At 44.9% G+C, this 25,189-nt stretch overlaps 2 protein-coding genes across 2 annotated transcripts in view; both read left to right on the forward strand.

Moving 5' to 3' along the window:
- LOC122365196 (ubiquitin carboxyl-terminal hydrolase 45-like) overlaps positions 1-25,189 on the forward strand; it is an 89,137-nt gene that overhangs the window by 50,931 nt on the left and 13,017 nt on the right. The window contains exons 4-7 of the mRNA XM_043336193.1: positions 7,848-8,009; positions 8,768-9,035; positions 10,312-10,496; positions 24,076-24,237. The gene's annotated coding sequence lies outside the window, so the exon portion shown is untranslated. The remainder of the gene's footprint in view (positions 1-7,847; positions 8,010-8,767; positions 9,036-10,311; positions 10,497-24,075; positions 24,238-25,189) is intronic.
- LOC122365195 (serine/arginine repetitive matrix protein 1-like) overlaps positions 1-25,189 on the forward strand; it is a 42,132-nt gene that overhangs the window by 14,064 nt on the left and 2,879 nt on the right. The window contains exons 2-5 of the mRNA XM_043336190.1: positions 7,796-8,009; positions 8,768-9,035; positions 10,312-10,496; positions 24,076-24,237. Of these exons, the coding sequence (XP_043192125.1) occupies positions 7,796-8,009; positions 8,768-9,035; positions 10,312-10,496; positions 24,076-24,237 (829 nt within the window). The remainder of the gene's footprint in view (positions 1-7,795; positions 8,010-8,767; positions 9,036-10,311; positions 10,497-24,075; positions 24,238-25,189) is intronic.

Here is a 25,189-nt window from a genome sequence, read left to right on the forward strand (position 1 = left end):
TTTGCATGTGAACTGTGATGGCATGCTTGAATTTGATTGTGGCCAGTCTGTCTATACGTCAGTAATATTACAATCGCATAGTACGTACTCTGAAGCTGCATTTGTATAGCGATCACAATTCACAACACGTCGGCAAATAATGTGGTATCGGTATATAGCAACCACATGGTGAAGCTCAAGACCAAGAAGGAAGAACCAGTACTGCTATGTATTGTATACTCACGGAAAGTAATAAAACAGTGCATCAGTAGTTATATATCAGCGATGCATCACACATAAATCCCCAGTATGGCGTCTGCTCTGCTAGTGCTGACACAGTGCAGAGGCGAAGCCAATGAAAACATACAAGTATAACCGGTACATAATATTGCATCCATGGCATGCATTGACATATTGCATTCGTACATGACACGAAACTGACACAGAACAAGGAGCAAAAAATGAGATCGGCATGATGCTGAGCGAATGCTTCAGTTTTGACAAGATTGCTGAAATTACCTTAGCTGTTCGTAAAACTGGTGTATACAGTTATAATACATCAGCATCGTGATCTTCGCCCAAATGACTCGCTTCACGAATAGGACCCCCCAATTCCCAGTGCTCTGGAGCCGCCCCTGGTAAAGTTATGAACTTGAAATTTTCAGGGAATGTGCCCAATTTAGTTTTAGGAAAAGTCACAAAATTTCAGCATCGTAGCTTCAGCGGTTTCGGAGATATTCCTGAAAAACCTGAGGGGTGGATGAAAACAACCCCCTGCCACTAATAGGGTTAAATAATTCATCCCTTCCACAAGTATAGCAGTCGTTTGAAAAAAAGGTGGATGGTTGGTAGGTATAGATATTTCTGTGAAGTTCCCAAGGAACATATTACATGGTTGCTAGCAGTCAATAAAATGCAGCTTGCTATAAAAGCGAAGCATACCAATGCCTCGTTTACCTATAGGTAAAATTGATATTTTGTAATATTTGTAGTTTGTACCTACTTCCAGTCCAGAGTCTACTTGATATAATAAAGTTATGCGCATGGGGCTTAGCTTCAAACGACATGCTTTCAAATGAGAAATAGATGAGAAATGGAATACGAATTTTCCAGCTCATAGTCTGCTCCATTAAAATAAGATTGTGCGCATGGGGCTTAGCTTCAAATGAGAAAATAGATGCTGAACTTCCCGTTGTTGTTACGGAGCGAGCGAAGCAAGCGAAGTCTTTTCAATATAACGGATAAATCTCAGTAAGAGCGGCCCGGCGAGGCTTATATCTCAGCAACCACTTGACCGATTTACATGCGGTAATTTTTGTAGGGTAGCTTCATTCCTTCTACCAAGTATTTGACTTCTTTCCATGCATGTGGGTGACCCCCTATGCACGTGCCACGTGCAAAACGAAAAGGAGTCCTTTTTGTAACAATTGCAATAGCTCGGTAGTTACTTGGCCGATTGCGCTGAAACTGCATGTAGGTAAGCAGTAGGCACCCACTAGGCAATGCATTTTCATGTCCCACAGTTCATGTGGGGTGCTGCTGCACGTGCGCACGTGCAGGGGTCGATTCCAGATCTCGAGAACGGCTGGACCGATTGCGCTCAGATTTGGTTAGCGGTTAGGGATCCGTTAGTAGGGTGCCGTGCAAAAGTCAGTTGGGACCCATTTTGCACGTGCGCACGTGCAGGGTGCCGCTTCTAGATCTCGAGAACGGCTGGGTCGATTGCGCTCAATATGGCACATTGCTAGGGTACCGTGCACAAGTCAGTTGGAGGTACCCCCTCACAATTTCCCACGTGCAAGGCCCACCCTCTCGCTCGCTCCGTTTGTCGTCCTATAAGGCGTTTTACTGGTAGTATGTGTAGCAAATAACAATGTGAATCTAGCACTGCATTTCACTAAAACAATGCCGTCAGGTCAATCATGTGAGGATATCAGACGCATTCTTGTGACTAGAGCTGCGGCAGACTCAATAATCGATAACATGTATCCATATCAAATAATCAGTTTCGTTCTAACTGGGTAGAACGTACCTACACCAGGCTAAGGACGGCGCCGGGAGGGCCTGTCGAGAGACGTGTTCCTTCCGCGCGGTGTTTACACACCATGATCTCCCTCAGTCGGCGCCGCCCGCCGCGCCGGCGCAGTAACCAAACGTCGTTATCGTAAGGACCGTGAAATGAGGAGGGGGAGAAGGTCATTAACGTGGGAAAAAAGCGCTCTACCCTGGTGACATCTACTGGCTGAGAATCGGAGTAGTAGTGCTCGGACACCAACGCTGAGCGGAGCCACCTCCGAAGTTAACGCACCCTGGCCTTAATGTCCGTGAAGTTAGCGTCAGCAACACCAACGAATACAGCGTCGGATTCAGAATCGCTTCAAAAACTGCAATCTGGTCAATTGGGGGACGGGGAACACGAATATGACATTTATTTTGCCCTACCTCCTTTCCTTCATCCCTTAATCGTCCCTTAAAGGACGGGGCGCGTCAAAAGTGCCCCAAGGCTTCGTCTGATCGCCAAAATAATGGTCGCAATTGATTCCTCGGGTCAATATCTAACCTCCGTCGAAGGTTCCAGACCTGTGCCTCCTATCCCTCATCCCTTAATCATCCCTTAAAGGACGGGGCGCGTCAAAAGTGCCCCAAGGCACATACAGGATTTCGCGATAACTATGTATATGTTTTGATCTAGTTAATTTTACGGATCAAACAGAATGGGGCTAGAAGCATACATAGAAAACCAATAGATCCGGCGATGGTTATTGGTTAACCCTATGGTGCAGCTGCACGTGAGCACGCGCGAAAGGCAAACCCCCAATCATCATGCCCAAAATCTAATACGAGCTACATGTTGACGTGGCCCACAGTCCACACATCCTGAAAATTTCACGGCCGTATGTCAACAGACGCCGCCGCAATAAGCGCTACAAGGGCGATACGTTGCACACGGCGCGGCGGCGGCGGCGGGGTAGGGGAGAACGGGGTCATTTGGCCGCCCGGGTCACTTTGGCCGCCCCATGTCTACGCGTTTTGACAGTCCCGAGCGATTATTTTTTAATACGGCACCATCCGCCGTCATAAGAACTATTTTGGACGGAAACTAAGGAAACCCGGTCACGCCCAGTTTTTTGTAAAGCCAACGATATTCGAATTTTCGCTTAAAAAAAACTAACTTTTACTTCTTCACGAAAAGTTGCATGGGGTGCCTTATTTGAGTGACATCAAAATTTTAACTATATGGGAGAAAAATCTGGTAATTCAGGGAGCTGTCTGGCCCTTTTGCAAATTTAGGTAACAATTTTTGCTTGTCTGCGGACCCCTTTTCCTAAAAATGTCATATTGGGGCAAATTGGCCGCCCCATACGGGGCGAATTGGCCGCCCAGCGACTGGGTTGATTTTTTGCCTAGTCTGCAAGCGACGCGCTGCGCTGGCTAAGTTCTACCGCTGAGGATAGTAATGCGGCGCATTCTAAATGCAAGGGGCGACCAAACCAAGGTGTCCGCTGATTGGATCCCGGCACCAGGGCACGCGAGGCCGGGTCGGAGCAGCGTCAACGTTCGAAAAGCCGGCCGGAAGAAAGGGCGTTCTAAAATCATGACCAGCAGCCTGGAGCGGACGGCTTTGGAGGACGAGCAACAGGCACGTATGGCGAGGGGCAAAAAGCGGGGTCCACAAGCTGGACCGTTGAACCATCGAACGTCGGGAGCTGGACCGTCGAAGAAACGGGGGCGCAAAGGTGAAAAACAGTGAAGCGCAATGATGACTGGGCATGTGTCCATGCCGTCGGTACCGTATTTTACAGCGGACGTGTTTTAGTGCTGGGTCGAAGACGGGGCCTGCTGGAATCTTTTTTTATTTTATGTTCACGACAGAGTTTGAAATAAACAACCAACTTGTGTGCAAATGTTGCAGTGCGATTGTCGTCTAAAGCAATCTACGATTTGGCAGCCATAACGGTTGGCTGGTGTTAGGTATCACTGGGTTGAGTTTACGACTCAACTCATGAGTCGTAAACTCGTAAATCAAATGTGGTTCCTCACTTGCACTGATTCAAATGAATCGATTCTAAGCCTACTCCGTTGAAAAAAGTAAGGATTTCAGGCGAAACAAAGATGAGTCACGATGCTTATCATTTGAGTCAGCATTGGAGCATCTACTATGCATTTCAGACCCCATGAGACCCTGCTTTTCGGCGATAATTTCTTCAATTTTTGTCCAATTAGCTTGAAATTTTGGCAGACGATATTTCAGCTCAAGCGCCAATTTTTGTCAATATGGTCTCTTAACCCTCGCACGATCAGGCCATTTCTCATAACACGAACGACCAGGGGGGGGGGTTGTTACGACCCCCCCTGGCGTTTCGAAACGGAAGGTCGTAGAGCTTAGCGGAAAAAAAACAACGGATTGCTCTCAACGAGATCTCGCGATTGGTGGTATATTTTTTGGTCCTAGGGTCAACATTTGACCTACTTTTGACCGGTCAAAGGTCAAATTTTCGGAAAAATAGACTTTTTTCAATTTTCGGCGGCGATTGCGGCAAAACGGTGGGAGATATCGACTTGAAACCTTCACTATCGTGTTCCTTGATCAATTCTCTATCGTTTGGTATGTATTTCGTTTCCCTAGCTCTAAAAATGGCGCGTTGGGAGCGCCGGAAGTCGGCAAGGTCACAGTCGGCGGCAGAAATTCGAAAAATCAAAATTTAAATTTTTGAAATCTGATTGTATTTTTTGGATTTGGGAGGTCCATTTGCTCCCTATAGAAGCTAATATTGCTGCATATTCCCATTGAGGTGACAAGAATTAGCAAAATAGTGGTTCGGGCGCTTTTCAAAAATAGTACCGGACGCTGTTCCTCTTGTGACGTCATAGCTCCGTGACCTGACCTGACCCGGTCAAGTTTCTTATACCATATGATAGCCAATACTTGCCCCAACATGCATGGGAAGTTTCATCACGATCCATCAACCGATGTCCGTACCACCGGCAGGAAACCTCGGGCGTTGGCACTCAGTTTGTGAAAATCTGGCCGGAGGCTGTACCTCTTATGACGTCATAACTCCGTGACCTGACATGACCCGATCAATTTTTTTTCGGCAAAAGATGCGCAAAGGTTGCCCCAGAGGGTATTGAAAATTTCAGCCCGCTACGACAAGCCGTTTAGCGTGCACTTCGAAAAAACCTCAGGGGGGGGGGGGTTGATACAACCCCCCCCCCCTAGGCGTTCTAGGGTTAACAAAATATCAAAATTTAGAGCACTTGTCGTTGGCTCGTAATGTTAATCAGTTTTTGCACCCGGATAGAGGCTCGCTCGCTACTGCACCTGATTGGATAGGAGCGCTGGCCAATCACGTTGCGCCGGGCCCAACTAAACTCCGCCCACTCACTGGCCGTGACCGCGATGCGTCTATGCCGCTTCAGTCGGTGTCAGCACCGCGGAGAGGTCGGACTTCGGAGCGGGACCACATACTGGAGACAAGTGAAGCTGGCGGGACGAAAGCCAAAAAATTATCAGTTTGAGGGCATTTGGTATCCTCTTTACCTTATTTTGGTATTTAAACGTCGAACCAGCTAAGAATATTCAGAATGATCAGAATCAAGGTAGGATCTATTGGAACGGAACCGGCCGTAGAAGGAAAGATGGATAGACTCTTGGACTCTGAACATTTATTTAAGCCGGAGTTGCACCTATCTCATCGTCAGGTTGGGTCAGGTCACTACCCAATTACCTATAAGATCATGTGTAAGCCTCTGCTTGGCCCAAAAATATTTATATATTTGGCAGTGCCAATAAATGTTTCTGAGGAAGGCGCAGAAAGCAACAAAGTAGGATGAAGAGTCTCGGGCACGGCCGATTGCCTGGGGCATCGCTCCAGCGAAACGACCGTATTCGTGATTCGTGAAGCGGTGCGGGGCGCCGGGTGGGGCAGAAGCGTTATGTGTCGTATGGTAGAAATGGCCTTTATCGCGGTGTCATGTGTGTGTTATATTGTTAAAACGTGCACAAAAAGAAATAGCAATGTGGCAGGCGGACGTTGGGCACTACACGAGAACGATCATCAATAAACTCGTATCTTTTTTTGTAAAACTTAAGACTAGGTATGTCCTCAATGGTGAGGAAACTATCTCTAGGCTTTTACTTTTCATGTTTGCATTTCAACACACAAGCTCTGGGGCAAAGTTAGTCTGGCGACCTCCTCAACCTAAGTCGATGATCAAATGGATTAGTCCTGAAGGTGTTCAATGCTTAGTTGCACCGGGATGATATAAATCGATCACGCCGGCATACATTCCTAATCAAATTTCATATATCAAACACATAAATTGCATCATGTTAATGGTGATTCTGTTTTGCAATTTTGACGTAGTCTGATGCGATTCATAATCTTACGCAATCATTTGAAATCAACAGCGTCTTCTATGCGCGTTTTTCACAAGCCCCGAATCTTGTGTGGAAATATATATGTTTTGTGACTGAACAAGGTGTGCGTACATTTGTGATAGATATAATAAGTCGAGGGCTTCAGCTGGTGCGTTACTTATGCGCGCTATTTAGCTCATTCGATGAAATTACGGCTGCAACGACAACTGCACGGCAGCTATGGTCCATGCGAGCCGCCCCGGTGCGACAGCTACTGGCCCGCCCGCTCCATGCAGCCGACTGACCGGCCAAGGTCACTACTCCGTCCGCCGGGAGGGCGGAGCTTAATGTCACGTGTTTGTGACGTCACACCTACGCACGGATAGCCTCTACTCCACTGACGGATTTACGGAGCCGATTTTAACATTACGAGGCAACGACAAGTACCCTAAAATTTGATATTTTGTTAAGAGACCATATTGGCGAAAATTGGCGCTTGAGCTGAAATGTGTATTGTGAAAATTTGAAGGAAATTGGACAAATAGTAAATAAATTATCGCCGAAAATTAGGGTCTCATGGGGTCTGAAAAGCATAGTAGATCGTCACATCAGTCATGAGTCGAGTTAATCCAGAATTCATGAATTAAGCACAATATTGGGCGTCAATCTTTCAGGTTGTCTCAGTTCTGTAATGGGTATCTCTCTGAATCACATGTCCGGCCAAATGACCCCACCCTCCCGGCCAAATGACCCAGGTACCGGGGTTATTTGGCCGCCGTGCAGTCTTTGAAAGAACGATTAATTACTGCCGAAACGAAATGTCCCGGCATGCTGTAAGTAATAGTCCGGCACAACAATTGAACGACCCACACCCATCCATGGAGAAATCGACCAAACGCGCGCTGGTTTTCTCAAAATATCGTTTTTACAAAAGGGCTTTTTTTTGCTCGGTCGGCCTAAAGCCATTCCCGAGCAGGGGGCAGTTACTCCGGCAATTTTCGCCGGAAAGCAATTGTTACGTTAAGCCGGTTTATGTGAACCCGGTACCAGGGCGGCCAAATCGCCCCGTTCTCCCCTACCTACTTTTTAGGATTTATAATGTAGACTTGTTCAATTTGTCATTTACTCCTGATTCTCACAAGCAATCGTGATTTATAACTGAAGTGTCTAGCTTAGACCATTTACAAGCATAACAAATTGCAGAACCTTTATTTTTCAATCTCTTATGTTTTAGGAATTTGACTTGGAAGACCCTTAAACCATGCCAGGCTCAGCAATGACAGCCATACTCTGCATACCTACTGGAGTGTCTGTCAGATGATGTATATTTTCATAAGATTATATCTTTGCACAACCTGTCAATATGTGGATTACAAGCTATTAAAATGTTTCGAACCATGTAGTATTTTTGGTAGAGCAGCACATGATTCTGTCAGTCCCGTCACCCTCGCCCAGAGCCGTCGCTGATGGGGCGGCCCTGTTTGAGCTACGTGATTGTGTTGGACAGGTCGTCTCCGGACGAGTTCGGCCGCGAGTCGGCCTCCAAACGCTCCCGCAGCGCCTCGCTCGAGGACGACGCGTGCGGCCGGTCGTCACACACGTCGAAGAAGAAGAAGCACCACCAACGCTCCCAGAGTCACAAACATAAGCACTCCAGCAGCAAACACAAGTGAGGAGTACCGGCCGTGCCAGTGTGATGTGTGAATGTGGTGCTTTGTGTGATACCTTACCTTTTTCACATTTATTTCGTTCATATACGCATACATGATGTATAGGTACACTTGCATCGTGTATCACATGTCACTAAGGTATGCACATATTGCACATATTGGGCATGTGCCAATGCGAGCGCAACAAACGCTCACAAACCCCGCTCCGCCCCGCATCGCCCCGCGAATTCCACATGTGTGTACGCCTACGTACATACGTGCACAATGCACATACCCGTTCTCGCTGGGGCGATGTCCCAGGCCGCCGGCCGGGCCCGCGACCCGTCACCCTGATGGGTGGCAAGCCGCGCGCCCGGCCGGCCGGCCGACCTTTAACTGACACTCTAAGGTGTTGGCGGAAGTTTGTACACCCTACAAACTCCCTTAACAAATGAAGTATACGCTTCACATGGGTGTTTTAAGAGTGTCTTGGGGGTGTATGGCACTCAAAATACCCACACCCTAAGAATTATTTAGAAGTTATACAAAGATCTGTGTGGTACTTACATAAGCAGAACGTATAATCGCATACTCCCTGTGCCATATACCTACACCTTTACAACTGTAATAAGGGTGTCAGACACCCCGAAAATTTCCGACGGGTATTTTACTTTTTCAGTTGCATTATGAAGACAAGCTGACCTGTTGATCACTCGCCTGTGCATTTGTGCATAGGTCGTGGATTGCCTTACGGTGACGGCTCTTCGCTCATTTTCAGGAAACACAAGCGAGACCGGGACAGACGTGACCGCGACCGGGATCACTCGCGGTCGTTGGTGTCCCCGCGGCACAGTGACGGAGAGAGGGTCAGCTCGTCCGCCCCGGTGCCGCCGCCACCGCCGGCCGTGTCGAACGGCGCGCCGCTCCCCGTGACGCCTCCGGCGCCGGTGAGCCGTCCGGTGGAGGTAGAGGACTCGTCGGACGATGAGGCACGCCGGCGACGCCCGTCCATACCGCTCAGCCATGAGGACACCATTGACGCCATGGTGCGGTTGAGTATTATTTAAGTCTGAAACAGACTCTTTCCGCAGTCAGGAAATCGCATGCGAGAGCCTATTCAAATACATGGAAGCACGCTCGCATCAATCGCACGCACCTCCCGCAAGCGATTGATGCGAGAAGAATTACAATGTATTTGAATAGGCTCTCGCATGCGATTTCCTGAACGCGGAAAGAGTCTGTTTCAGCCTTTACAGAGCTGGGCATTGTGCAACTTCAGTCCGCAACTCCGCAACTCCGCAACTTGTGGACTACCCTCTTAGTAGTGGAGTTAGGATCGGCTACCGAGCCCAAAAAAGTTGCGGAGTTGCGAGTTGCAGAAGCGAAAAATTATAAAGCGCAACCGCTGCCGGGGCCGCCACCGATATACACCGATGTACGGGATTGAAGCGAGATACAGGTTACAGGACAAGTTCGTCGTGTTTATCTCGCTAAGACTAATCAATTGATATGCCTATGACCTTTTTGGGTCAGGTCATGACGTGACGCCCCCTTGAGGGATAGCGCCCCCTATAAGTTTTTCCGCACCGTTTTTTTTTTAGAGTGGTTACGCCCCTGAGGGTTAGATTAGGTTAGGTGGGCTAGATTATATTAGATTAGGTAAGGTTAGGTTAGGTTGGGTTGAGTTAGGTTATGTTTGGTTTGGTTGGGTAGACCATGTAATCCCTGGACATTATGAACTCTGGCCCATTAAAGGCACCGGCCATTTTGAACACTGGACAAATCGTGCCTTGGACATTATGAACCACTGGCCATTTCGAGCACTGGACACATCATGCCCTGGACATTATGAACCCTGGCCGTCTCCAGCGGCTCTGAGTGGTTAGCTTTGCTCCGCTGACCAAGCAGCTTCTCTGAACTTTTTTTGCACCTTCGTTGCCAGATGGATCTGGTGAAGTTGGAACAATCTAATAGATACCTATCAGAGCTTGAAATTAATATATTTTACACAACATTTTGCTTAAAAGTAAGAAAAGTCCGTGAATGCATCCTTTTTAAATTTGATGAAGGAAAAATACATAATTTCAATCGAATCTGTGCACCTTTAGAGGAGATTGAGATTAGGTGCAGCTTTGGTCAAATAAGGCGCATTTGCCAGATAGCCCGTCGTGAAAACGGCTATTATAGACTTGACAGAAGACATACGTTTGAGTGGACCCCTTTCATCGTGTTACTGGCGTCTCATGACCCGGGCCAGCTGCCCTGTGTCCGTCCCGCGGCTCCTCCTCTCACTCCCTGACCTGCGGATGTGCCGCTCTGCAGGACATGCCGCACGTGTACCAGCCGGCGGCGCTCAACAGTTTCGTCAGCTCGCCCATGTACGCGCCGCTGGAGAGTCTGCCCAGCCAGCAGCTGCCGGCCGTCAACCTGCCCAAGGACGCTGTCTACAAGCCGAGCAGGGACTACGTCCCCGTTCAACCGCAACCCGTCAAGATGGCGTCTACCGGGTCAGTGCCGGTCCTGAGTCCTCTTTGCTGGTGACGGCACGCTAGGCTATAGTCTGGCAAACTCAAGAAAGAACAGATTTAAAGCGCATCCGCAATTGATGCACGTGCCATTATAGTGCCTCAAATATAGGCGAGAACATTTCTTCGACGACTTTTCACACAAATTTTCTCCGAACCATACATGGATTACTAGTGAGCAAACACGTGCAAAGTGATTCAGGCACTTAAACCCGCGCTCCGCTGGGGAGGGGGTAGAATCTGCCCCTCCCGTTTTGCGCCAATAACTTCTAAACGCGTTACGCCAGCGACGTCAAACTTTCAGTGCCTTATCATACATCAATTTCCTGAAAATTCCTGAAAATTTGAGCGAAATCCGTCGGAAATTTTTTGAGAAAGTGACGTTTTAGTGACGTCATGTCCGCCATTTTCGCCTCAAAAACGGCAAACTTTCAAACGCCACTATCATCTTCATTTTTAAAGGAATCAAGAAGTAACAAAAAAGGTTATACGTGATTTTAGTTTGTCTATCAAATGGCTATCTCGATTTTTTGAACATTTTGGATTTTGGCCCATTTTTTCAAAAAACTTGCTTTTTTCGGAAAATAATTATAAAATCCAAAATGTTGAGTGTATCAACAAAAAATGAAACATTTGTCAGGGAAATGGTGTATGTGCACCTACATACCAATTTTTAGAAGAATCCGTTCAAAAATGTGGGAGTTATTCAATATTTTGTGACGTCACGACACACAATTTTTTTGGAAAAAAAGATTTTTTTTTAATTTCTAGACCTCGCACGGAAACAAAAATAGCACCTTTGATTCGCCGTGAAAAGCTGCATCAGATACACCTTTTTAGGCCTTAACCCTCGCCCGCACATGCCACTTTCCCATCCTAGAACGCACATGGGGGGGGGGGTTGCCACCCCCCCTCCACGCGCCATTTCGTTCCTGTTGGAGATAGAGCTTCGCGGTAAAGACCAAAAAGATTCTTTGGGAAGAGACGAATCAAATGATACCCAGTTTTACCTTGTCAGGTCAGTGTCATTGACCTTCCAGGTCAGGTCAAACTAAAAATGTTGCTGTTTTGGGTCACCGTTGGATATCAAGTGCGCTGCTTATCATATACCGATGACGATGCCGTTTTCTGGTGCCAAGCCAGCTAGAACCTCTTTGTCACACTACCCGACCAGATTTTTGCTGCTGAGGTCATTTCAGGTCAAGTTAGGTCAAGGTCAATTATATGTGTTTGTATGTCTGTGTGTGTCTGTGCATACTGATGTGTGTGCACCGAGTGTTTATGTGTCCATATTACATGAAATCATGATCTGAGAAGCTTTTACCAAAAATGCAGTCAAAAAACTTCACGAAAAGTAAATTCATCTTGCCTAAAACACACTTATTTTAGATGACCTAGGTTGACCTTGACCCTGACCTTGACATCTGTACATCGTCGAACAACATGTCCCATGATAGGTGGGAGGTAAGACAGGCAAAAAAGGCCGAAATCAAGGTGTCAAAAAGCTCACAAGGCCCATAGCCAACGCAACATGTTGAGAATTGGTCATTTGGGTCATGACATGACCTGAAAAGCAAGGTCATATCTCCGAAACCAAAAACCACGGAAACTTGAAATTTTCAGTGGACATCAAGCAAGGATAGAGGAGCAGCTATACGAAAAATCAGGCTTCTAGCTCTAAAAATGTTGAGTGCAGAGCAGAAAGACTACCTGGGGGGTGGCAACCATCCCCCCAATGTGCGGGCGAGGGTTAACACTTAACAACCGACTTCAAAATTTGACCTCACTTGACCTGACTTTAACCTGACCTCGACCTGAAATTCATCCAGATGTGGTCCATATCACTTATTGAGTGTGCCTATTGAATTCTATGAATAAAATGACCCATAAAACATGTGTCGCAAATGCCCTTTTCTATATTTTGTTTTTGGTGACCTGACCTGACCTTGACCTTGACCTTTGCATGATATTGTATGCAACGGATATTGTCTTGGTAGCCTAAGAACACGTTTTGGGCAATCAGTCTCAGTCCATTCTTCGGCAGCTACGGTGCAAGGTTGATACTGTAGAAACTTGCATTTTGTACCCTTGACCTGACCTTGACCTGACCTTTGACCTACTTAAGCAAAAAAATGGGTTCTTAAGATCCGTCTTGTTGGAGCTTTCGATTGCCGTTTTCCCCGTCTTTCTACGACCATCGGTTCGGAAGTTAGACAGGGGGCAGAATCTGCCCCCCCTCCTCCCCCCAGCAGGGCGCGTATGGCTGAATAGCCCAGCGGGGCGCGGGATTCACGCGACCTTTACACCACCTGGCGATGATCTTGCCGTCACAGAGATGCGTTTCTAGAATAATAGATGGCAATAGCGCTGATCGCCAGTTTGTTGTCATAGGACACCTGGGGCGTCGTTCAACGACAGATCGACCAAAAAAAATCGCGAAATAACACCCTAACTCCCATATTTTGAGGAAATTTCGTCTATAAGGTTATCTTGCCCGGCGATTCGTGTTGTGACATTTTCAATCTCATTCGTCGAATACTTTGGCAGATATTGCCCCAGGCAACTTAATGGCTACCATAAAAACTCAAGTTTCATCGGCAGATATTTAGCTAAATACCCATTCGATTTATATAAAACTGCATATCATCACAATTAGAAATAACCAAAGATTTTCGTGGTATCAATTATTTTTGAACATTTTGTTTTGTAATTTTTTAACAAAAATAATTTATAAAAAATCAAATTTTGAGAACGTGGCCATCTTTTTTACAATTTATTTTTGCAGCAAAAGTCTAGCCAACGCATTGACTTTCAATGGTGAAAATATTAAAAATATGTTTTCCGCTAAAGGTCGCTATACAACATTGAATTTCGTCGAACAGTAGAAAAAATAACAATGGCCCCGTTTAGGTACATAGGGCTAGTTGCCAGATAGTGAAATACCGATACCAAGACATTTATTCCACTAACGAGACATTTCAGGCACATTCCGCTAGTTCTGACGACTTATCCAGCCTACTGGCCGGATATGGAATAAATGTCTCGGTAACGGAATTCCACTATCTGGCAACTAGCCCTATGTAAACGGGGCTATTAACTGTCAACCGGTCTGAACGGAGTACGGTCAAATGTGTTCAAGAGCTCATTGCAACACTGTTAATTTTTTATAGATGCTTAAAGTGACCATCCCACCTTAACATTAGTTTTGAGTTGAGATAGCCAAAGTGGTGGCCATGGCCATTGGCCTGCAAATACTGGTATGGGCACTCACATCGAAAAATATTTTAATTCGGAGATATGGAATTTCAAACTTGCGGTTTTCGGATTCTAAGGGGCTAATGCATTGGAATGCCCCCTTAGAATTTGTGACGTCAGCGGAGATCTAACGATTTTAAATCTTAGACTAAAACCATCGTTGACACGTGGTGGTATATGTACGCTGCTTTGCACGCAACGTCTGCCGCACTTCAAGGCTGCCAAATTATTGCTTCCAAATAAAGTCGCTAGAAACAGGAGAGATACTAAAAGTAAACAAAAGTAAAAGTATAATATCTTGAAAACCGGTGAATATTTTTCGGTGAAATTTGGGAAATATTCGTTTTCGCTCTTTCTGAACCGAGCGACATTAATTTCATGCCAATTCATTAACTTTTTTGAAGGTGGGAGGGTCCCTTTAAGACACCTACGAAAGCTAAGTTAGGGCCAAAGATCCAAAAACGTCATAATGGCGTATTGTTTTCAAGAGAGGGAGTTTTAACCCCCTGTGGCCGAGGGAGCGAATGCTGTCCACCTTTGACGGTTCTCTCATCAATGCTGGGGACGCATTGATGATAGAGTGCTGAAGCCGTAAAGTTATTACAATTTATAATAGTTGATTTATCTTGTGACATCAAATGAACTTGCATATAAGGTCACTTTACTGAACTAAGACGTCACGTAACTGAGCCTATCTAACGCTTAAAAATGTCACTATTGCGAAACGCCAAACAATAATTTACGGGGAGAACGTAGGGGAGAGTGGGTTAATTTGGCCGGTGGTGTAAATTGACCGCCCCCACCTGTACGAAAGCTGATAAAAGCGAATGAAATAACTTTAGTCTCTATTCATTTGTCATCGGCAGAACTAACTCGAGAACAAATGTCAAAACTTTGCCCCTCTTAGTAATAGTATTCAAAATTAATAAAACGTGAATTTCGTTAGAAAATGGCAACTTTAACCCTCGCACGACCAGGCCATTTCTCATAACACGAACGACCAGGGGGGGGTTGTTACGACCCCCCCCTGGCGTTTCGAAACGGAAGGTCGTAGAGCTTAGCGGAAAAAACCAACGGATTGCTCTCAACGAGATCTCGCGATTGGTGGTATATTTTTTGGTCCTAGGTCAACATTTGACCTACTTTTGACCGGTCAAAGGTCAAATTTTCGGAAAAATAGACTTTTTTCAACTTTCGGCGGCGATTGCGGCAAAATGGTGGGAGATATCGACTTGAAACCTTCACTATCGTGTTCCTTGATCAATTCTCTATCGTTTGGTATGTATTTCGTTTCCCTAGCTCTAAAAATGGCGCGTTGGGAGCGCCGGAAGTCGGCAAGGTCACAGTCGGCGGCAGAAATTCGAAAAATCAAAATTTAAATTTTTGAAATCTGATTGTATTTTTGGATTTGGGAGGTCCATTTGCTCCCTATAGAAGCTAATATTGCTGCATATTCCCATTGAGGTGACAAGAATTAGCAAAATAGTGGTTCGGGCGCTTTTCAAAAATAGTACCGGACGCTGTTCCTCTTGTGACGTCATAGCTCCGTGACCTGACCTGACCCGGTCAAATTTCTTATACCATATGATAGCCAATACTTGCCCCAACATGCATGGGAAGTTTCATCACGATCCATCAACCGATGTCCGTACCACCGGCAGGAAACCTCGGGCGTTGGCACTCAGTTTGTGAAAATCCGGCCGGAGGCTGTACCTCTTATGACGTCATAACTCCGTGACCTGACATGACCCGATCAATTTTTTTCGGCAAAAGATGCGCAAAGGTTGCCCCAGAGGGTATTGAAAATTTCAGCCCGCTACGACAAGCCGTTTAGCGTGCACTTCGAAAAAACCTCAGGGGGGGGGTTGATACAACCCCCCCCTAGGCGTTCTAGGGTTAACTTCCGTTTAAAAATTTGTATAACATGTAGTATTTGGGCTGTAAACATTATAGCGGCATTCTTGAGGGTGTTCAGCGATTCCAAGAGCAATTTCATCTTGTTCTGTACAGCCATGACGACTTTATAGACAACAATTTTTAGAATGGCTATGTGGGGTTATTTGGCTGGGACTAGCGGGGCAACTTGGCCGGTGCGCTCAGAGTCACTATGATGAGATGGACGAGTTGTCATGGTCAATTATACCATAAAGGACATAATTCATGACCATCTTTGACTACCTTGATGTCATATTTCCTATTGGACAGCTGTAAGGGCATGTGACGTCATCAACGGTTATCTAACGCTTTTTTGCTAATAAATACTTACAGAAAAAAAGATGCAGCCGCGCAAATGGTCTCATTGTGTTCAGCTCGTCAAGGCCCATCAAATGATATGCATGATGACCTTGAACTCACGTAACCCTGAGGTCAAGCGACCTGAGGTAACGTGACCTGAAGAGTGAAGCCAACCTTTGACCTTGACCTCTCGAGGTCAACACATACATGTTTCGATGCGGAATGACGAGAGAATTACGATGGTACTTTTAGTTTTGGCCTAGCTAGATTACTTCAAAAGCTATTCGTAAAAAACTGTCATCGCATCTAGAGCCGCTATTTTGACTATTTTCGACCCCTGTGACGGCTGGGTCAACCTCCATTATGCTTCAAATGCGTCGTAGGACACGCGTCATTGCTGAATGTGAAGCTGACTCGCCTATAACAAAAAAACATGGCCTCAAATTAACACCGGCCAAATTGCCCCACACCCCCGGCCAAATAACCCTGCTAGTGACAAACATCAGTTCAATGAAGAACTTGAAAAACTACTCATTTGGCTTAACAATCTTAACAAGGTCACTTTGATTACTGGTGACTTTAACTTTGATCTTTTCTCAATTGGATCCAATCCAGCTGTTCAAGCTTTTCTACATAACCAACTGTCTCATGGCTTTTTCCCTACTATTTCAAAAACAACACGCTCCTGCCACTCATCTCATACTCTTATCGACAACATCTTCTGCAATGATTGGCACACTCGGGCATTATCCTAAGTGATCTATCCGATCACTTTCCTATCTATGCATCTCTAAATGTTCACATAAACACTGCTAAGGAGAAAATAAAATCGACAAATGAGCAACAGATATTTGATTATAGGAAGATTGATGAATTCAAATCCTATATATCAAATGAACTTAGAAATATTTATCAAGAAACTTGTACGGATACCATGGCAAACAAAATAATTGAAACATACAACAATGGCATAACAACCTTCTCTTACACAAAAAGATTCACCAGGAAAGACCATCCGAGGATGCCATGGATCTCTCCAGCTATTCTCACCTCTATTACCCAAAAAAACAAGTTGTTTAAAAATAAGCTAAAAAATCCTTCACATAATAATACAACTCAGTACAATCAATATCGGAACATTCTCACGCGCGTCATTAGGTCTGCCAAAAGATTGTATTACATTAATGAGTTCAATAAAAACTCTGGCAACTCCAAAGAAACATGGAAAACTATACAATCTTTGATAAACACTGGCAACAAAACTGATGACATTCCTTGTGAAGTTTCAGATGGCAATGACAAAACAGTAACTGATGATCAAAATATTGCAGAAACCTTCAACAAATTCTTTTCCGAGATAGGTGAAACTTTAAGGAAAAGGATACCACCTTCACCATTTGACCCACTGAGCGAAGTACCATTCGTGCATGAAGAAATGGATTTGACTCTTACAAATGAACAAGAACTTATCGATATAGTTAATAAACTGAAAAATGTCGGTGCTGGTATCGACAACATTAACTCTAAATTGTTTAAAGCATCATACAAGGCCATACTAAATCCTTTACTTTACTTCTTGAACACCTGTTTAAGCAAAGCTGAATTTCCATCACCCCTAAAAGTGGCAATAATCAAACCAATATTTAAGGATGGCGATAAAAAGCAAGTGGGTAATTATAGACCAATTAGCATTTTACCCTTTATTTCAAAAATTCTTGAAAAACTAATATACCAAAGGCTCATTGAGCATCTTAACCGAAGCAACATTATTCACTGTAATCAATTCGGTTTTCAAAAAGGAAAGTCAACTTATATGCCGATTCTTCTTTTACAAGATATAATTACTAAAGCCTTTGAAGAGGGCAACTTTGCGCTCGGCTTATTTCTAGATGTAAGAAAAGCTTTTGATACGGTGCACATTGATTTGCTAGTACAAAAACTACAAAGGTATGGTATAAGACACAAATCACAACAAATATTATCTTCATACTTGCAAGAAAGGAAGCAATGTGTGAAAATAAGAAAAGCATACTCATCTGTCAAAAATGTTACTATGGGAGTTCCACAGGGATCGATCTTGGGTCCTCTGTTATTTATATTATATATAAATGATTTACCAAACATCAGTCCTGACGTAACTTGCCTCTCCTATGCAGATGACACTGCAATCATATTTAAAGATAAATGCATACATAGCCTACAAAGAACTGTAAATGAAGTTACTGAAAAAGTCAGTAACTGGTTTCATGCAAACTTCCTTTCTCTAAACAGCACAAAAACTTTCACACAGCATTATGCAACTCAGTCTTCAGGGTTAAAAGTAAACGTAGTACCTACTTGATTCAACTGAAATTAAAGAGAAAGAGTTTATCAAATATTTAGGAGTCTTCATCGATAAGTCATTGAAGTTCACAAAACATATAGACTATACATCAAATATCGTTAGCAGGAACATCGGAATAATGGCAAGAGTACGCTTCTATATTGATAAGAGAACGACCCTCCTTTTGTATAATGCCCTAATTCTTCCATATCTTAACTATTGCTGTATCGTATGGGGAAATAATTACCATGCTCAGTTAGAAAAACTCATCATATTACAAAAGAGAGCTGTCAGACTAATTGAACGAGTTTACCCACCTCAGAGCTCTGTGCCTATTTTCAAAAAATATAACTTATTAAGGATAACTGATATAGCGAGATCTCATATGCTTCTTGTTATGCACAAATTCATTAAAGAACAACTTCCAGAAACAATTAACAACCTGTTTGATTTGAGTCCCGAAAACCATGCCGGCACGAGGCGTACCACTCACTTCAACCAGCCCTTCTCTAATCGCAACTACAGACTATTTACTATCAGATTTCTAGGTCCTAGATTGTGGAATAGCATTGTTGCACCTCTTTTCACAACTATTAATCATATTCCATCTTCAAAACAAATAATAAAGAAGGTGATACGCACACACTTTGTTGATTCATACAACACTTAATATAAATATGAACAATTAATGAACAATTAAAACAATAATAAGAATAATCAACCTCATAGCGACAAACATACCTACCTATATATTCTGTATAGCTATACTGTTCGTATATCGTTAGGGGTTTGTATAAATATGTGCTATTTATACAAACCCTATATATACAGCGTGGAAATGGTATAAATATGTGCTATTTCCACGTTGTACTGTGCGTTGGAAATGGTACATATTACCCACTTTGGTTTGTGGGATGCATATGTGTCGTATGTGTATGTATGTGTGTATGTTTCGCATACACAATGCATATGCATATATGTACGCATGTGCATGTCGTACATGTACACAACATAACGATTCGTGTATACCTATTTAAAATACCAACTACAATACATCCTTGTGTGCCGCCCTTCTCAATCATTGTCTATTTCAATTTGCATATTTACCTTATGGTATCTACATGCATTACCTACCTTGACATTTATACAACTTATTGTACCAATTCTCATAATACTCTAGTCCGTGCTGTTTCCTGAGGTTCTGTCCGGCAACAAGCCTAGCTTAGCCGGACGGAGCCAAGGGTTTCGGCAATAAAAACGACCTTGCAAGAACATGACCAGGCATGCTTTTCCCCACCTGAGTATGAATGCGTATTTCGTTAATTACTAACACTGGTATAAATGATAGTTGCTTGTGTTGGTATAGTGGGCAGTCATTTTGCTTCACTCGGCAATGACTACTTTCATCCTTTTTGGCGTACTTACTAACATTTTTAGTAGTATTGCATGCGTTATATTTTATTTATATTTTCCACTTCTTAGCAGGAAGTGCCGCGACTTGATCAATTTATTATGTTACCTGGTGTTAAAGTAAGGTCTCTGTGCGTCGCCGGGACTGTGGGAGGGGGCACTCCTGGTTACCTGATCATGGGTAACGGACTATCTTAGAAAAAAAGTGGGGTAATTTGGCCGCTTTGTAGACCTTTGTAATGCGTCCCAATTTCAATATAAGTAGTTACTCTATCGTTTCAAGTTTACTGTCCAGGAAAGTAAAATGTATGCCACACTTGTCAGCGTTGAGAAAATGCAGAAATGTGTTGTCGATTTTTAGCTACATCGTTTTCTAAAAAAAGCGGCCAAATTACCCCACTCTCCCCTACTTCACGCATTCTTTGCAAGGTCCGATGCTTTAGTTTTGCTGGTGGACCTTGCGTGACGTCATAATGACGCAACGTCATTTATGACGTCACTAACGCTGATTGAGTCGAGAGTTTTTCGTTAATAGATTCCGAACAAAATGACGACATTGAGGGGAGGGACATCAATGTACTCAGAATGAGCTGTCGAATCGACAGATACTTTTGCTGTAGGTATAGGTATTATCTCAATCGATCAGTTTCGTGACCTGAAAAACCTTGCCAGATACCGAAATGACGGTGCTGCGACCATTTGGGGGATTTATTGACCGAAATTTAGATCCCTGCATTTGACCTGACCTCAGAGGTCACCGGTTGGCCGCAATGATAAAACTTTATTTGGAAGAGGTCAGCTAAAGATGTTTTCCTCAGGTCGAGGCCACATCAAAACCTCTGAGGTCAAGAAGCTGGTCAAATAAGGCCATTTCAGCCTTTTTCGCGACGGATATCAGACGAATCTAGCCAAATCTTTTACTGCACCTATTTTCATAACGTAATTTTATTCTAATGTTTGAGTAAAAAGTAACGATTGATAATTTGAAAAATAAGGTCAATAAGCAGCTAGCGCAACCTAAGCTAAAAACAATTAAGTATCAACTATGAACCAAATTTGACCAAATCCCATCAAATATCAATAAATGTGTGTCAGATAACCGTCGTGAAAACGGCTATTGTAAGTATATGATTCGGTTCAGCAGGGCTCCCTAAGTTCACTGGTGGCTTACTCGACTCGTTAGATTATTTCCATTCAGTCATTGATAAAAGAAAACCGATGACCTCACACGACCATACAAAGTAACGGCATATACGACGTATTGCAAGGTCCTCAATGCAAAACCTAAGAATCGCTCATTGCAAAAGTGTATGAAATCACGATTACAGGCGTTCGAGATGGGCTTGGATCATTTTCGGCATCCAAATAACAGTTTCAATGTTTCAATATTTCCTATTGACTTATATTAGTAAAGTCACGTGACCAGCTTGACCTCGGGTGAAAAATTTAGGAAAGTTGGAGGAATTGATGTTGTGAAATCTCAAGAGCCGTTACTATATGCCGTTACTTGTTTCATCCCCTGCAAAAGGCCTGCATCCCCCGAACACTGAGAGCACTGCAAAGCTGCAACTTTTTGCATCATTCCGAGGTTTATTTGTGACGTCATAGGTCAGTAAGCTGACCTGAGCCTGTTCTGTTGGTGTCAACAGATTAGGGCTAAATCAATGTTGAAGCATGTCAACTTTCAGCTCTCCAGCCTTACAGCATTGCAAACAATATCGAGAAAACCGTTGGGGCTGCACATCAAACCCTCCCCTTCGGCCGGGTGGGAATAAAAATACTAATAAAGTGAATGTTAGTGAAACATGGAGCATCCCACGCCACTCAGTACCTCGAAATGCATGAATTTCAAAACGTTAGAGATGCTTCCAGTTCCAAGAAAACAGAATACAATCACTACGTTTCCATGACACGTCTAAATCGATTTAGCGAAATTTCACGTGCGTTTTTCTCGGAAACTATTTACCTTATGCAAAAAATGAGAACATATATGGTTTTAGCTAGCACCTAATCCTATATTTACGTTTTTAAATTTTGCCTAAATGCTATGATGAAGCAAATCCATTTTTCAAAATCGGCTTAGCTTGTGCCATGGAAACGTAGCCAATATCGGCGAGTTTTCAAGTACTTGTAATTTTGTCACCCCCACCCACTCTGACCTGGTCACGCCCCTGGCAATTGCAATTTGGTACTCATATAATTTTTTTGGGACAAATTTATTCATCAAAATTACTGAAAGTCAATTATTACTTGGACAGGGCGAACTTCATGTGATTAATAGCTAGAGCCTTCTCCTCATTTGACTCTAACACAGCTTCGGCTCTTATGAACGGAACGGAAGTTGTGTAAGTATGTCCGGCCACAACGTTCGATTCACAATTTTGATAATTCTTTACGTTTCATTGGCAGATCCAGCCGGACGTTTTTTTTTGTGGGTGGGGGGGGGGGGCAAATGGCCGAAGTGGCCCCTTCCTCTCCATGCACCGCCATAGGCGCAATGTTAAAACTCGGGTCTTTGGGGGGGGGCAAACGGGCTTTGGGGGGGAGCATGGCCCTACCCCCGAAATTGGTCCAGCCGTTCCTGAGATGTTTCAATCCTCGTCAGAGCTACAGTGGCTGAACGATCTCCTTGAAACTTTCAGCCATTGATAAGAGTAACAGTATGTACAAAATGTTCACCTCGGAATTTTGATATCGGTGACCTAAGGTCAGGTCAATTTTGCGACCTCTCCATTATAAGTCAATGGGAGAAAATTGAAAAGCGCCTCTTGTGGACGAATGGTGTTCAAAACCCTCTCAAACATCGGTTCATGGGTAACAATGACACACTGAATCGTACCTGTGACCCCTCTGTGTGCCTCTGAGGTCATCTCAGGTCATGAACGGTCACCAGCAGGTTTTTGGCTATAACTTTTGATAGAGACGGGCTAGAGCGATTAAAACACGTCAGATGTATTCAGTTCGACGATACGGATCGACCGATATGCATCATGACCCTTTCCGGTCAGGTCATGATCTTGACCTGAGGTCAAATTTTCAAACTGACCTTTCAAGGTCAACGAATAGTTTATCCGACGCGTCTCGACGAGAGAAACACGATGCTGGCAAAAGTAATGTCGTGGCTTGCTTGAAGCAAAAGTTATCACCGAAAAACTGTTTTTGGTGAAATCGGCTATTTTTACAGTTAATGCTCTCTGGAGGCTAGGCTGCTGACCTGAGGTCAAATCTGAGAGGAATTCTCAGAAAGGTCTGTAAAAGGGCTATCGAATGCGCTTTTCCGCGGCGCTGTTGCTCTATTGGTTCCCGAGTTAGCGGTCGGCAGTTTCCAAAATTGTTGAAATGGCTTACATTTGACCTTTGATGACCTCTGGCGACGTGACCTTTGACCTGACTCAAAAAATGACAGAAGTGTTTCCGTCAGTATTTCTGACGCTCTTTCGAATGCCGCTTACCGCGTCTCGCTATGTGGCCCGGGAGCCGAGTTAGACGGAGGGTGTTGAGACACCCCCCCCCCCCCCGGCCCGGCGCGGAAGTCGCGGAGCACCGGCCCGGCGCGGGTTACGGATTTACTAGACTACATACAGGATTTCGCGATAACTATGTATATGTTTTGATCTAGTTAATTTTACGTATCAAACAGAATGGGGCTAGAAGCATAAATAGAAAACCAATAGGTCCGGCGATGGTTATTGGTTAACCCCATGGTGCAGCCGCACGTGAGCACGCGCGAAAGGCAAACCCCCAATCATCATGCCCAAAATCTAATACGAGCTACAGACTGTAGCTACATGTTGACGTGACCCACAGTCCACACATCCGGAAAATTTCACGGCCGTATGTCAACAGGCGCCGCCGCAATAAGCGCTACTAGGGCGATACGTTGCACACGGCGGCGGCGGCGGGGTACCTACTTTTTAGGATTTATAATGTAGACTTAGTCAATTTGTCATTTACTCCTGATTCTCACAAGCAATCGTGGATTTATAACTGAAGTGTCTCTAGCTTAGGCCATTTACAAGCATAACAAATTGCAGAACCTTTATTTTTCAATCTCTGATGTTTTAGGAATTTGACTTGGAAGACCCTTAAACCATGCCAGGCTCTGCAATGACAGCCATACTCTGCATACCTACTGGCGTGTCTGTCAGATGATGTATATTTTCATAAGATTATATCTTTGCACAGCCTGTCAATATGTGGATTACAAGCTATTAAAATGTTTCGAACCATGTAGTAGTTTTGGTAGAGCAGCACATAATCCTGTCAGTCCCGTCACCCTCGCCCAGAGCCGTCGCTGATGGGGCGGCCCTGTTTGAGCTACGTGATTGTGTTGGACAGGTCGTCTCCGGACGAGTTCGGGCGCGAGTCGGCTTCAAAACGCTCCCGCAGCGCCTCACCCGAGGACGACGCGTGCGGCCGGTCGTCACACACGTCGAAGAAGAAGAAGCACCACCAACGCTCCCAGAGTCACAAACATAAGCACTCCAGCAGCAAACACAAGTGAGGAGTACCGGCCGTGCCAGTGTGATGTGTGAATGTGGTGCTTTGTGTGATACCTTACCTTTTTCACATTTATTTCGTTCATATACGCATATATGATGTATAGGTACACTTGCATCGTGTATCACATGTCACTAAGGTATGCACATATTGCACATATTGGGCATGTGCCAATGCGAGCGCAACAAACGCTCACAAACCCCGCTCCGCCCCGCATCGCCCCGCGAATTCCACATGTGTGTACGCCTACGTACATACGTGCACAATGCACATACCCGTTCTCGCTGGGGCGATGTCCCAGGCCGCCGGCCGGGCCCGCGACCCGTCACCCTGATGGGTGGCGAGCCGCGCGCCCGGCCGGCCGGCCAACCTTTAACTGACATTCTTGAAGGTGTTGGCGGAAGTTCGTACACCCTACAAGCTCCCTTAAAGGTAGTGTGCCAGCTTTCCTGGACCGCATGGAGTTAATGGCCCAGATAAGGAGAACCGGATTTTTAGAACTTATCCATACCTTCAAAACTCATGGAAACGTCTTAAATTCTTCAAATTTTGAGTACCCCAGTGCGAAATTCGCCCCGACGGGTTGTCGGTCGTACCCCAACCACATTTCACACCACTATGAACAATAAATGCACACACTGAAATCGCTATTACCGATATGCTCATCCAATCAAGTTTCGATAAACCCGTTCATCATCATCTCCTGCGGTTTCGAACACGCCTGTTAGGTGGTGCGGTAGACCGCGCCCAAAGCCAGGGCCCCGGTAACGTGAGGTAGCCGAGTCGGGGCAGCGTGCGCTGACCCAAGCCGGGGCCGCGCGTCCTCCCGGTGTCATGTGATAGCCCGGGGCTGCCCGCGGGGATGCGGTAGACCGCGCCCAAAGCTGCGGCCCCGGCTTGGGTCAGCGCACGCTGCCCCGACTCGGCTACCTCACGTTACCGGGGCCCTGGC

This window comes from Amphibalanus amphitrite, unplaced genomic scaffold (genome assembly GCF_019059575.1).
Source record: "Amphibalanus amphitrite isolate SeventyFive unplaced genomic scaffold, NRLGWU_Aamphi_draft 000721F_arrow, whole genome shotgun sequence".
NCBI lineage: Eukaryota > Metazoa > Arthropoda > Thecostraca > Balanomorpha > Balanidae > Amphibalanus > Amphibalanus amphitrite.